We start from the raw sequence: 14009 nt of genomic DNA, 5'->3' as shown, positions 1-14009 counted from the left end.
GCACAGGTTCTTTTCTAATCCTCATGAAAAGCAGGTGAAGCACGGGGAGGGGGGTGGGAGGGGGGCACTCCTATCCCATCTTCCTGATGAAGAACCCGGATCACAGAGGATGAGCCCCAAAAGCTTATGCTTAGTCACTAAAAGGGTTCAGAAGACAGGGAAACTCTGTACATGTGGTCTGAGTTGACTTTAAGTACCTGTCTGCCTTGTAGCTACTTGCCTGAGGAAAAGACAAATGAGGGTGGTCTCCAAATTTTTCGGGCAGTCTTCTAGCTCTTGGCAAAAGAGTGTGCCCCTGCTCAAGAAGAAGGGGGAGGAGGGAGTGGGAACCCAGAGGAGGGGAAGGCGGACCTTGAGAGAGAGTTTAAAAAGAGGAAGGAAGTGGGGCCCTGCAAGGCGCCTAACCACCCCAGCCAGCTTCTTCACTAGAGGACAGGAGGCTCTCAAGGCTCCGGTCTAGCCATGGCCCCCTGGCGCAAAACTGACAAGGAGCGGCACGGAGTGGGTAGGTGTGGGCATTGGGTCTGCGCTGCAGAGGAGGGCAGGTGGCTGGAGGGCTTCATGCAGGGAGATGTGACAGAAACTCAAGCATGGGCGGGGACAGGGAGTACCATGCTAACTTATGGTCTGGGACACAGGGCTTCTCTCTGCTGCAGTCGCTGGGTTGAAGGAGAAAACAAAGGCAGAGAAAGTGTATCTCTCCCAAGTGCTCCCTCACACATCCTTAAGATGAAGTATCCTTGTTGACCTTGTACTATTCAGCCCTGTGTGCCAGACTTTGCTTTTTACACAGAGCATTCTCCATTGGCCAATCTTCAAGCCATCATGGCTCCCTCTCCCATCTCCAAAGCCGGCTCCTTTGCTGGTTTGCTCTACTTGTTTGCTCTGAGTCAGGTGACCCCTGATCTATCTGCTCTAACATCCCAGGTATCCAGTTTGGAGTCGGGCTGAAGCCAATGGGGGTCCTTCATTAGAGCTTGTGAAGAGAATGGGTCCTGTCAAATTATCCGAGGATCGCCGTGAAAACGGCCTCATCAGCTTCAGCTGTCTAAGCTCCCAGAAGCCTCTGCTTCAAATTGGGGGCGGAAGTGGTGGCTGGGGGAAGGGAGGTGTCAGGTAATGTGACTCTAAGTGGCACCAGTGATGCAATCCTGCCAACTCTAAGTGAGAATTTAAAGGTTGATTGGGGGATTTCCACACTGCCAGATCGCAGACCTCCCCAAGAGGTCAATAAGCCAGGCCTGAGGCAACTCAGAGGTGGGAGTGATAGATTCAGGAGTGAGTGTGTGTGTGTGTGTGTGGTGTATGTGTGTGCGTGTGTTCCTGAACCACAGTTTGTGATAGATTCAGGAGTGAGTGTGTGTGTGTGTGTGTGGTGTATGTGTGTGCGTGTGTTCCTGAACCACAGTTTGTGATAGATTCAGGAGTGAGTGTGTGTGTGTGTGTGTGGTGTATGTGTGTGCGTGTGTTCCTGAGCCACAGTTTGTGATAGATTCAGGAGTGAGTGTGTGTGTGTGTGTGTGTGTGGTGTATGTGTGTGCGTGTGTTCCTGAACCACAGTTTGTGATAGATTCAGGAGTGAGTGTGTGTGTGTGTGTGTGTGTGTGTGTGTGTGGTGTATGTGTGTGCGTGTGTTCCTGAACCACAGTTTGTGATAGATTCAGGAGTGTGTGTGTGTGTGTGTGTGTGTGTGTGTGTGTTTGCGCGCGCGTGTGTTCCTGAGCCACAGTTTGAGAGTGGCTACTTTGGGGGTTCTCAGATCTATCCATTCACAAGTGAGCATTTGGCACTTTGAGGCACTTTGAGATGAAAAGTCCCCACCGGAGAACAGACAAATCATATCCACAAGGGGTCTCAGGTTCTCTGTCTATAAAATGGGAAGTTTGAACTTGACTCAATAAAGGCTCCTTTAAAACCTTAAAGCCTCTCCAACTCCGGCCTATCCAGCTGGGGTACCCTGCTAGCAATCTCCACATGAACAGAGGAACAGTGAAAAGGGGCAGGAGGTATGGGCGGAGCAACCCTTGTGTCCTAGGGCATGAGAGCTGGCCTGGGGAGGCATGCGCAGAAAGGAAGGGCTCTTAAATCTGCTGTGAGAAGAGGCAACAGTGTAGTGCAGGGTAAATGGAAACCACACTTTGACCACACCCGTCTTCCCCTACTCGATGACAGGTTAACTATTTCCTATTCCACAGCATTCCATTGTGAAGGATGCTGGACATGGTGGGCACAAGGGCTTGGAGGGAGGCAAAAGTGTGAGGACTGCTGGGCCTTCTCTGGGTGCCTTTCTACATGATTCATTCTTTAGAATGGGTGCCATTAGCCCCATTGAAAGGGGTGCTGATGTCTCCTGTCAAAGCTCCTTTGGTGCCAGAACCATCCTTAGCCACTTTGAGGTCTACTGGGCAGCAGGCAATTCCCTACCAGGTTATTTCCCATTCTTGCTGCACCCTTGACACAGGACTCCATCAGAGATCTAAGAGAAGGCCTGGGGTAGACTCCTTCCAGGCAAGGCAGTGTGCTTAAGAAAGGCACAGCTTCTGCCTTGAGGAGTTTAGAGAAGGTTAGAAGGGTGGGTTGTGAAACCAAACTCAAGTTCAAATCCAGACTTGTTTCTTCATCTATAATGAGGTGGAGATGATGATGATGATGATGATGATGATGATGATGATGATGATGATGATGATGATGAAAGTCTGATGATATTGTTCTGGGCACTACCTGGAGTCACAATTGTAAAGCAACTGGGAAGACTCCTGGCCAAAATCAAGGGACTTACCTTAAAAATGAACAACTGCAGAATCAAGATGGACACAAAAGGATACTCCCAATGCCAATTTTGGAACAGTTGTGCCTACTAAGAGGGTAATGGTTTAAGTTTATAGGACCCCTTCTTGTCTTTGACTTTGGAACATCTATGTGAGGGTGTATTATTATTATTCCTACTTTATAGATGAAGACTCCCCCCGCCCCCAGGTTCTTTGTACCTTGGTGATAATGAAACTGGTTCTTCCATCCCATTGCCCTCAGACTCTAAAGTACTATAGTCAGACATTCTTCGCCATACCAGGAGGTCCCTCGAAGGGGTGTGCCATGGGTACAAGTAGAAAGCTTGTGAGTAGCAATTGGATGAAGCAAGAAGTCCGGTTTGGTTTTAGTAGATGTTTGTAGAGAAAAAGTTGGGGAAAGGAGGTTGCTTAGAGTAGGAGGGGCTTGATTGGACTTCCTTCTGTGGTTCTGGTTCTATGGATTTTTTGAGTAGGAATATCCCATATAAGAAGCCACTAAGATCATTGGAGAGCTGGGCAGGGATTGGACATGGACTAGCAGGGCAATGGATCACAATTCTGCATGTCTCTAACTGCCTACTCAGTAGGTGCAACCCAAATCCACTCAAAATTAGCATGACCTTTGACGTTTGCAATCTTGATCCTCTGTGAGACTGGCCAGTGATGACCTTGGAAGTGGTATGGTAAGGGAGGAGGCAGAAAGACAAAACGGTACCGGTTGGGCTTAAGTTTATTAAGGGTGAAAGCAAACCTGTGATTGCAAACTAAGTAGTTGATTGGTTGAGGTACACGCTCATTTTGCCGCTCACAAAATCCACAGAACCTCAGCTCCAAGGTGGACTTGATCGAATAACACTCATTCCCGATTAGTTTCTTTCCTGTATTTACCGGTCACAGTTTGCTGCCCTTGGAAGCCTCCACCCAGAGATGCTGTGAGTTGGAGAGGTCGAGCAGCCCATTCTATCTTCCGTGCTGCTTCCTTGGCAGGTACGCTCTGCCTCCTGATCTAGGCTGCGCAGAAGTTCCGCCCACCAGGTTCTTTCTGCAGCCATCAGGACTGATAAAGGGAAAGTGGAAGGCTTGGTCTTTCCCTTTAAGAACACTTTTCTGAAGATACAACTTCACACATTTCCTCTTAGAACCTTATTGGCTAAAACCTAATCACATGACCAAACCTACCTGCAAGAACTGGGAGATGCAGTTCGTATTAGAAACAGCCATGGACCTAGCTAATATTCAGTAATTTCACTCATTTTTCCCCATGTTTCTGGAAACTGAAGGCCCAACCTGCCAGGAAGGATGGTTTCTTCTGTGGCCTCTAGTTGATTGGCAGATGGTCACGTCATTGCCTTTTTCCATGGTTGCTCCTCTCTATAGCCGTACCATTGGCATCTCCTTGTCTGCTCATAAGGACCCTGATCAGAATGGGTTAGGGCCTCCCCCAAGGCCTTCCTATTCATCTCCTCAAAGTGCTTGCTGCAGATATGGTTCTATTCCAAGATAGGAGGGACTGAGACTTTAGCCTTTACACTTCAAGGAGACATAGTTAAGTCCACAACAGATCGCATGCGGTCTCTGCCACACGGTGGCCAGGGACTAAGTCAGTCCTCAAGGCAGGAGTCTTCTGATTGAGAATTATGGTGGAAAAAAATGGAATGATATTTCCTCTAAAGTGAGGCCCTTAGGCAAATTTGTATGGAGCCTCACTTATACTCAGCGGGAAGGGGGAAAAAAAATCTCTGTTTTTCCCTATCTTGGAGAGTGCCCTGTAATTTATACAAACAAAGGGCAGATTAACAAGAAAAAGAAATGAGCAGAGGGTTATTAGAGTGTACATCATACTAATGCCCGGGGCACCCAGGAAAGAGCAGCTCAGGGTGGCTGTGAGTGTGCCCTTATATGGCAGCCTAACCAGGGAGAAAAAAGTCTCAGCCAAGTGCCAGGATAAAAGCAATGGGTGTGGGCTTCCAGCAGAGGCTGACTCAGGGAAGGGCTCCCTCAATCTATCTTGGAGTTTACTTCCTGTGGTTTGCATGGCCACAGAATGCCTCTTTGAGGGAGGATTTATGGCTTTCCTGTTTCTAGAATTACCTAATTTTTGTCAGAGAAGAGATGACCCACAAGAGTTTCTCTGTGTAGCTCTCAAGTTTCCCTCTCTTCTAGCTTAAAAAAAATGGGAGAGTGGCGTGTTTTGATGTGGCATAGTTTGATCCTTTAAAGGTGAGATATTTGTCCTTTACAGTTTGTCTCCAGCTCAGGGGTGAGGAATCTTTCCTGAGCCTCTTTTTCAAGTGCTGGTGATGGCTGGTATTTGAGTTTGTTAGTCTGTTAGTCTCCTCCATCTTCACTCAACATTTCCCCCAGGTCAGTATGCCCCTACCTTTCCTTTATGAGAACACTGAGTTCTACTGGATTAGAGGAAACCCTCTCTAGTGACCTCACTTTAACTCCATTACTTCCAGAAAGCCAGTGTGTTGACATAGGTTCACGTTCTCGGATACTGAGGTCACTCTGTTTCTAAAGGGTGGGGGCCAAGGTTGAAGTCATGGCGGGCTCTACAGATGCAGAGAAAGGTCGGTCTTCTGTGTCTCAGCGGGAAAGCTATGAAAGGGTTCTTGCCTACTTCCTAGTTCAGGGATGTGGAGACGCTTATAACTCAGAACCTTGGACAGAGCTAGTTTACGCGGGAATTTTCTTGTATTCCGGGCTCTTTCTGTGAGGAACAATATTTATTCAAATACTTCATTTTAGATACGTGTGGTGTGTGGCAAGTGATGCACTTTTAAGGCTCAAGGGAATCACCCAGAAATCCAGGAAGTCTAGCAAAAAGACTGCTAGACATGCAGCAGTTGGCCTCCCAAAGGGTCTGAACTTGGGCAGCCTTGGAAACCAACGCCTCCTCTCCTGGCTTCCTTCCCAGCCTCTCTAAATACCTCAGCCCTCCTCTCCAGACTATCCTGGTCATCTGAGTCCATCACTCTTTCTCAATCACCCCACCATGACCCCTGCTTGAAATCTGTATGGTTTCAGTCATCCATAGACTCTTCTGTGTTCCAAGAGGGAAGATCCAGAGTGGGGACCCGTTTCACCTTTTTAAGATGGCCACCCATGAAACAGGCCATGATTTTGAGAAGGAGCAAGGGAATCTGTATGTGTGCGGGGGGTAGGGAATGGAGTGGGCATGGGGAGAGATTAAAGAGGAAATAGAAGGGTAAAATATTGTAATTGTATTTTAATTTCAAAAATATAAGAAAAAACAAAGACAAATCTTATACTAGCACAAGAAATGGTTATTACCTTAACTATCGTACTTGGGAACTCAAAGAGTTTATTTCGAAGTCTGTACTTCACAGAAACAAAGCCCTTTTATAAAATCACTCAAAGCAGCAAAAAAAAAAAAAAAAAAAAAGTAAATACTTCCTAAGGAATATTTTAATTTTAAAAAGACCACTCAAGTCACTGCTAACCTACATACAGGTTCTCCTCTACTCGGGGGCGTTGTCCTGGTCTAGTTCAATTTGCTAATGGCTATATTTGGGTCACAGGACTTGTCACAGTACCCTTCTAGGTAGAGGTCTGTGGAGGGGACCATGCCATCTGCATGGGTGGCATGCCTGCAACAGGCTTCCCTAATAGTGAGAGCGAACACTCCTTTAGAGGAACTGGTTCAACTGCCCTAGTCATCAAGGCAACAAGAAACACTGTTTACTCGCTTGCCGGCTCACTAGTTCGTCCTTCCCTTGTTTCTTGCATAGTTGTTGGTTGTCCCCCAAGTCCCAGGCACCGTGTTAGTCACCAGGGGCTGCTAGAGTTAGCCCTAAATGGGCCCTACCATTTAGGAGCTTATATTCTGGTAATGAACCCTGTGGGTCAATCAACAAGCATACAGTTAGAAACTATGCGCTGTCCTGCTGAAATAAATGAATACTTATCTATGGGGGAGCATGTTATGGAGAAGGGTCTTAACATGGATCGTCTGCAGGTCCCTGAGCAGTGGGAACATAGTTCTAAAGGAAATGCTTGCAGGCATCCTGGGACACCTGTCTTTGGAAGAGAGGCCAACTGTGTCTTTGGACCTGTCCCAAGATACTCATTTGGTGCAACAAAAACACGAGATTGAAAGCTTAGTTCCTTCCCAATGCTAATTTTTTGGTCCCTGGCCTCTTCCTTTGTGATGTGTCAGCAACAATACCCTTTGGGTGGGTTGATTAAGTCCATGTAAAAGCCTACTATGCAGATATAGGGGAACCTCACCAGTCAATATCCAGTTTTCAATTTCCATTGAAAGATGCAATTTTCCAAACTTGACTTTCTCCTGCATCCAGCATCCTCATGGATTTGCTGTCTCTTGAGACAGGGAGTGTGGTACCATAATGTTCTGCTCATCTCTGGATGTCTGGATAGGCTGCTGCTTCTAAAGCTTACTGACCTTTAATTGTCAATAACGGGCACCACAGCCTATATTCTGTAGCATATAATGAACAAATGGGGGTGATGTTGTTTGTCATTGGTACCCAACTCTTGAGGAATCTAAGTAGAGACACCTCAAATGCCATCTCTATTAGGCACTCCATCCCTCTCCCTCCTTCCCTCCCTCCCTCCTTCTTTCTCTTCCTCCCTCCTTCTTTTCCTCATTCCATCCTTCCCTCCTGTAATTGCTGTGAGTTCAAGAGCAGTCAGGCTGAGTCGCTGAGCTGCTGAAGATGTCCTGTTTTGTTCTCAGAGAAGTGCATCCTTTGTCTCCCTGCCCCAACAAGGACAAGGCAGCTTCAGCACTGGCTTAAATTCACAGTGGCAGAAGCTGAGCTTGGAGGAGCAGGATGTGGATGTGATCAACATGTGGATGGCTACTGTCACAGAGGTCTCTCTGGCATCTACTCTCGGAGAACTCATAGTGCTGACCACACACTGCTGCTGTTGGGTCATGGGTTACGCTGCAGGAAGGAAAGAGGTTCTAGTTGCATTGTAACATGAGGGTGGCGGGTGGAAGGCCGGGGGTGACTTGTAGTGGGACAGACCCTGAGACACCCTCACTGGTGTGATCAGCCACCATGGAGCGGAAACACTGGTTTCGGCTGAGTGCTGTGGGTCTACCTGGTATCAGTTACTTTTCCATTGCTCTGAAGAGACATTGCGACCAAAGCGAGTTATAAAAGGGTACAATTAACTTGGGCTCCTGGTTCCAGAGGATCAGAATCCACAATTGTCACAGCAGGGAGCATGGCAGAAGGCACAGTGCTGGAGCAGGAGAGAGAGGGAGGGAGGGAAGGAGGGAGGGAGGTGGGAGAGAGAGAGGGAGGGAGGGAGGGAGGGAGGGAGGGAGAGAGAGAGAGAGAGAGAGAGAGAGAGAGAGAGAGAGAGAGATATGCTAATTGGGATTGGTGAGGGCTTTTGGAAACCTCAAAACACACTCCCAGGGCCAAACTTCCTAATCCTTTTTATATACAGTCCCACCAACTGGGCACAGAGAATTCAAATGTATGAAGCCCTAGGGTCCATTCTCATTCAAGCCACCACACCTGCCAAGTGAGACTTTGTGCTTGCTTCACCCGCAGCAGCAGTGAGGGAGTTTCCTGAGGGAAGACTATCCTGATTGTAAAGCAGTAAGAAAGCAATAACGTCTCCAGGAGGAAGTCCCTCTGCTGCGTGGGAGGCCCGTGACTGGATTAAGGGTGGAAGCTGTAAGAATGGACTGCGTGGGAGGTGGTCATGGGGAGTAATGACTTCTGTGCATTGTGGAGACTTCATTCTTGATGGGAAAGTGGGATGAGGTATTTCGGGGGTTGAGGCAGAGCAGAGAATTGTCACATCTTTATGCTCAGGCTGATGGTTTCATGGGATGTGAAAAGGGAGTTAAGTGTCATAGCCAAGAGGCTGGTGAGACAGCGAGACAGCGGCGGCAGTGGCTCACCCTCGAGGGTGGCTTCAGGTGTGCTGACACAGAGACCTCGCTTCTGGACATAGTACTGAAGGTGGGATGTGAGAGGCAGAGAGGTGTCTGAGGTGGTCCTCATGGCTTCCGACATAAACAGCTGGAAGAGTCACAACAGCGTTGGGGATCTCTCTACTCGCTCTTGGTCTAAGCTGTCACCAGCCTCCCTTTAAACAGTGAATTGCCTCACCCTTTCATAGCACAATGCATCTAGAAAGACCTGTGTTTCAGTGTCCGAACCTCACCAGTACCCTGGAGGAGGATGTTTTTACCTTTATAGGTGAGGAAGCTGAGAGATGGTCCCAGCCCACTTTAGGTTCTTTGCAAATCACACCTCAGTCCCTTTGCCTTGCCACTTGGCACTGTGGCCCACTTTCTATTGCTCTAACGGCACACCTGCAGACTGGGAAATTGTTTAAGAATAGAAGTTGGCTTAGCTCATGGTTTTAGAGGCTGGGAAGTCTAAGAACTTGGCATGGGCACCTTCTCGGCATTTGCTGAGGGTTCTTGCAGCTTACAAACATGGCAGGTGGTACCACGTGCCCTGCATCACATGTGCACAGACTCAAGTCTTCGTTCTTGTTCAAAGTAACCCCAGCCACCTTGGGGTCTACACTCATGATGTCATCAAATCGTAATGCAAGGACTCAGCAATTACATTTCCAAATCACCAGCTTGTGGGGCACCCATCATGTTTGAATTAATAAGTATGTATTGCTTTTCCAGGTAGGAGCTGAGGACAGAGCTCCACTGGGATTCATTATGAGTCCATCCAGCCCAAGAGTAATGGAACATGGGAGGGCAGAGAATCTAATTGTTCAACAATGGGTTCCTTGAGAGCCCAGCAGAAGCTGCAGGCCCATCTGTACATGCATAGTCTGTGTTACAAGTCAGTCACCCCATCTGTGGAAGCTAGTTCAAGTTCCAGAGAAAGCGAACTCAGTAACCACTCTGTAAACTGTCATAATGGATGTAGCCAAGACTCTGTGTGTCAAAGTATTCTTGAACTCAGGAGCTGCCAAGAGTCGGAAAAACATCTTTTTTTGTAATATTCTTCCTCTTTCTTTCTTCATTTTGTTTCCAATCTATTCAGATCACTTTGCCTCCATGATGCCACGATGAGTAGTGACAAAGCAACCCTGCCTTTGAGGATGCAGACCAGTAATAAATCTCTGGACAAGGTTACAAATATCCCACAGTTACTACTAATCCCGTTTCTCAGGTTGGGGCAGGTGAATCCCTTGTATCATATTACCAGGATCCTGCTATAACTTCATCATATTTCATTTCAGTCCTCTGTTGAGTTGTCTGGGACCCTCCATAGAATATAATGCCAAGACTGACCCTCTATCTGCTTCTTTAGTTGTTGCTGACTGGGTGGAAGGATGAATAGATGGATGAGTTTGTGGGTGGATAGATGGATGAAGGGATAAATGGATGGGTAGATGAGGGAGGGACCAGGGAGGTAGAACCAAAGTTTTCCCATTTCTGGGCCTTACAAGGTTCAGATGGACTGAGTTATTCCATCCAGCCTCCATCTTCTCACCCCATCCCTTTCCTTCCAAGAGGCTGTGCCCTATGAAAGCACCACAGATCTTGACGTCTTTCCTGATGATGACCCTTTCAGCCAGCCACTGGGCCAATCAATCCCACTTGTTCACAGGTTGGAAATCCATTGAGATGGCCCTGCTGTGTCCTCACAGGTCTCGCTGACTCCTCACTCACCCCGCCCTTCCCGACCCTCCCACCACTCTTCTTCTGCCCCTTGCCCCTGCTCTGCTCCTCCCTCTCTTTCTAATCTCACTTCCCTCACAGGACCACAGTTGCTGTGCCCGGCAGCTCCGTACCACAGAGTTCAGGGAGCTCCTTGTTTCTCCTTTGTGTGGCTCTTCCACCAGATTTCAGAGGGTGCAGGAGAACAAGAGCCATTTAATCCTCTAACCTGAAGGGTTCACGAGACTGTCAGAGACTTTGAGGTTATGTGGTCGATTTCATTCTTTCTAACTGCACAGTGTATATGTGAAAGTCGTGTGCATGCACTTGCGTGCGCCCGTGCTATGGAAAACATCTACATCATTCTGAACAGGATTTACCTGCCTTGATACTGTGAGTTGGACGTGATTCTTTGATATAGGTCTATCTCTTCAATTATACAGTGGTATGTCAGTCCATTTTCTATTGCTGTAACAAAATACCCAAAGCAGAATACTTAACAAAAGAAAGAGGTTTATTTAGGTCACAGCTTTAGAGGCTGAAGACCTGAGAGTGATCATTGGCTTTGTCTATTCCGCAGCAGGTGAGGATTTCAGGGCCACCTGTGCTGCCATGCTAAGAGTAGAGATGACAGAGGAAGAGAAGACAGAGACTGGGAAGGGGCCAAGTGCTTCTTTTTATAACAACTTTCTCTGTGGGAATAAATCAATCTCATTTCCAAAAGCCACGTCCCAATGACCTCTCCAGCTTCCACTGTGTTCAGCCTCTTGAAGGTCCCACCATGTCCTAGTGTTGCCACTCTGGGACCCAACTCCAATTCCTGAGCCATTGCGGTACATACTCAGTCCATGTGTGAACCAAGCAGCATGTCTGGCCTCTACCTATCAAAAAGAGCATCCAGCCTTCTACCTGGCTCCAAATTAGGGCAAAGATAAATATCATCAGAGGGAAAATAGTCCCAAACTGAGGACCTCTGGACTAGAGAACTCAGAGTTGGAATCCCAACCTGAATTCCTGTTCACTCAGTGGGATCACTTTGACTCACTAAAGAGGACACGGGGATGTGCAGCCCCAGGACCCACGCTCCAAGGCCCTCCCTGGATGGTTCAGTTTCCGGGATCGATAGGCATCCCATCATAGCCTCACAATAGCTGTTTTGAGGACTGCCAGTTTGGAATTTCTATATGTGTCCTTGTTGGAGTGAGTGGCCTCGGGTGGTCGCAGTCCCTGGGGACACCTCTTCGGTCCTTGGCTGTGAAAACAACGTCTTCATGGGTTCTCATTGACTTTTTGCTGCTGATGTTCCTGGGTGAGTCAGGAGATGTTCAAGTCCTTTGTGAGGAGCTAGGCCCCTGAGATGGGACTATCCGTGATGGGGAGGCTAAAATGGGATGTTGGCTGTAAATTGGCTAATGACTGAGGCTAGGAGTAAAGTCTCCCATTTGCCTATGTCATGGCCAGGATATCAATGGTGCTTGTTCTAGAAGTGTCCTTTGCCCACGTTTGTTTGTTTTGTGTGTGTGTGTGTGTGCGTGTGCGTGTGCATGTGCGTGTGCGTGTGCGTGTGCGTGTGTGTGTGTGTGTGTGTGTGTGTTTGTGTGTATGCCAAGGCTCTAGTGTGGAGGTCAGACGACATCTTGTGAGAATTGGTTCTTTCCTTTGGCTATACGAGTCCTGGGAAATCGAACACAGGTTGTGAGGTTTGACAGTAGGGACCTTGACCTGTCAAGCCACACCACCAGCTCCTGTCCTAGATGATTTTCTGCCTTTTCCATTGTACGCTTAGAATGCCGACAGGGGCTGTGCCTTTGTAGAGTGGGAACAAGTAGGCCCTCCCTCAGCCTGGTCAGAAACAAACAGAGGGTCGGAGATAAGCAATCACATTCAGCAAAGAGTGCCATTCTGCCCTGGAGTTTCCTGTTAGTAATTTAGAAAAGTTGAACTGAAGCTGGTACTGGTGAGCAGAGTCACTTCCCTTGTCTGTTTTCCCCTAACAAACGAAGCTTTGAGAAAACAGGTCTTCAGGCCAAGGGAGGATGGGCTTATAAGTGGTTATCAGTTACTTTCGTTATTTACAACCAGTGAGTCCTTGGGACCGATACATACGTTTCACTGGAGACACGGTTACAAACGTTTCTGAGACATCTTAAGCTGACAGATTTGAACTCTTTTGTCTGACAGGCGTGGGCAGGGTGTGAGGGAAAGGACTCCAGTCAAAAGCCACAGGAGACTGAGCAAAACTCAGTATACCCTGCCCTCCTAGTGTGCTGGGTGCTGACCTGATTTGCTGTATAGGCAAAGCCCCATCTGGGTGGTTTCCTTCTGTGGAAACCGCAGTGGATCCTGCAGCCCTGTCAGCCCCAAGGCCAAGTCCAACCTCTGGGTTGGAGGAGAAGAGTCGGTGCACAGCTTGCTTAACAAGGACACTAGCACATTGGCATGTGTCCAAGTACCAGCAGCCAGTGGCGGGCGGAGAGGACTGTAAGCCAGATCACGGGCAGAGGGAATGGAGAAACAGTTTGGTTATGCAGAAGAGAAGTCTCTGAGCCCTGGAGCTCTCTCCTGTCTTGCTCTTAAATAAAGGTTTAACTTCACTCAATGGTGACCCTCTGTGCCATTGTCTGCAAACTGCTGGGAAGTGGCGTTAAAGGTGGCATGAAGCTGGGAAGGAGTTAGTGGTGTAACGAGTAAGCTGGCTTTCGGAGATCTTGTAATAACTGCTTAAAAGAAACGGGGCACACACTGATTAAGCTCTTACTGAGGTGCGGTGTTGATCCTGCAGACGGTCCGGCCTTTCGTGCCTTTCATGATTAATATTTGGTGGGTCTTTTCGGAATCTTTTGACAGAGAATAAAATCATCCTCATTGAGAACGAGGATGGCCACGTGGAATCTTGGCTAACTGGGACGGCAGATGAGGAAACGTGCTAGAACTTACTCCCAGGTGTTAAAAGGGGTAGGGGAGGTGTTAGATTGCAGGTGGCTTGTGGTTATATCATCTATTCATCTGGAGTTCTGATTGGCCGCCTTGTGTTAAAAAAAAAAACTGGGTGTTGTCTTCATTTCTTGGTTACTTAGAGGAAGCAGGAAGTCTCAGAAATGGTTTGTAAGAGCTAGCGAATCACAGTTAGCTTACTCATCTGAGTGCCTGGGGCCAGATAGCACAGGTCTAAGGACCAGCTACAGATACGCCTGGGGCCAGAGAGGGCATCCTATTGCCTTTTGACGGGAGCTGGAGCTGCTGAGGCCTAGAAAGATGGAGTCTCCTGCTCAGTGTAGGCTGTCTGGCTTACAGCAAGACACGTGCGGCACACACACTCGGGCAGGCATACCCTAGCCAGGTTCCTCTCTTGGGGCACAAACTGAGAGAATAGCACACTGTGGCCTTGTGCTTGAGGCCAGAGCCAGTGAAAGACAGGACTGACCCCCTGAGCTGGTGTCTGAGACTCTGCCTCTTGCTTTCTAAGCTTCACTGCCTCCCAGGGGCGAATTTCCATCCCCAAGAATACTCTCCTCAGGAGGTTAGGGCCATAGGGCACGTTTTGCACTGGGCCCCATTCAATAGCCCAATAGCAT

The 14009-nt window shown here is 48.1% G+C and overlaps 1 protein-coding gene across 5 annotated transcripts in view; it reads left to right on the top strand.

Annotated features, from left to right (window-relative positions):
- The first annotated feature begins 393 nt into the window (after positions 1-393).
- The window catches only part of Dock2 (dedicator of cytokinesis 2), a 418958-nt gene continuing 405342 nt past the window's right edge, over positions 394-14009 (top strand). For all 5 annotated transcript variants that reach the window (NM_001419946.1, XM_087572859.1, XM_087572857.1 and 2 more), the window contains 1 exon segment: positions 394-505. In NM_001419946.1, the coding sequence (NP_001406875.1) occupies positions 463-505 (43 nt within the window). In that variant the 5' untranslated portion in view covers positions 394-462.

This window comes from Rattus norvegicus, chromosome 10 (genome assembly GCF_021556685.1).
Source record: "Rattus norvegicus strain SHRSP/BbbUtx chromosome 10, alternate assembly SHRSP_T2T, whole genome shotgun sequence".
Taxonomy (NCBI): Eukaryota; Metazoa; Chordata; class Mammalia; order Rodentia; family Muridae; genus Rattus; species Rattus norvegicus.
The sequence above is the reverse complement of the archived record's forward strand: the minus strand, read 5'-3'. Positions and strand labels throughout refer to the sequence as shown.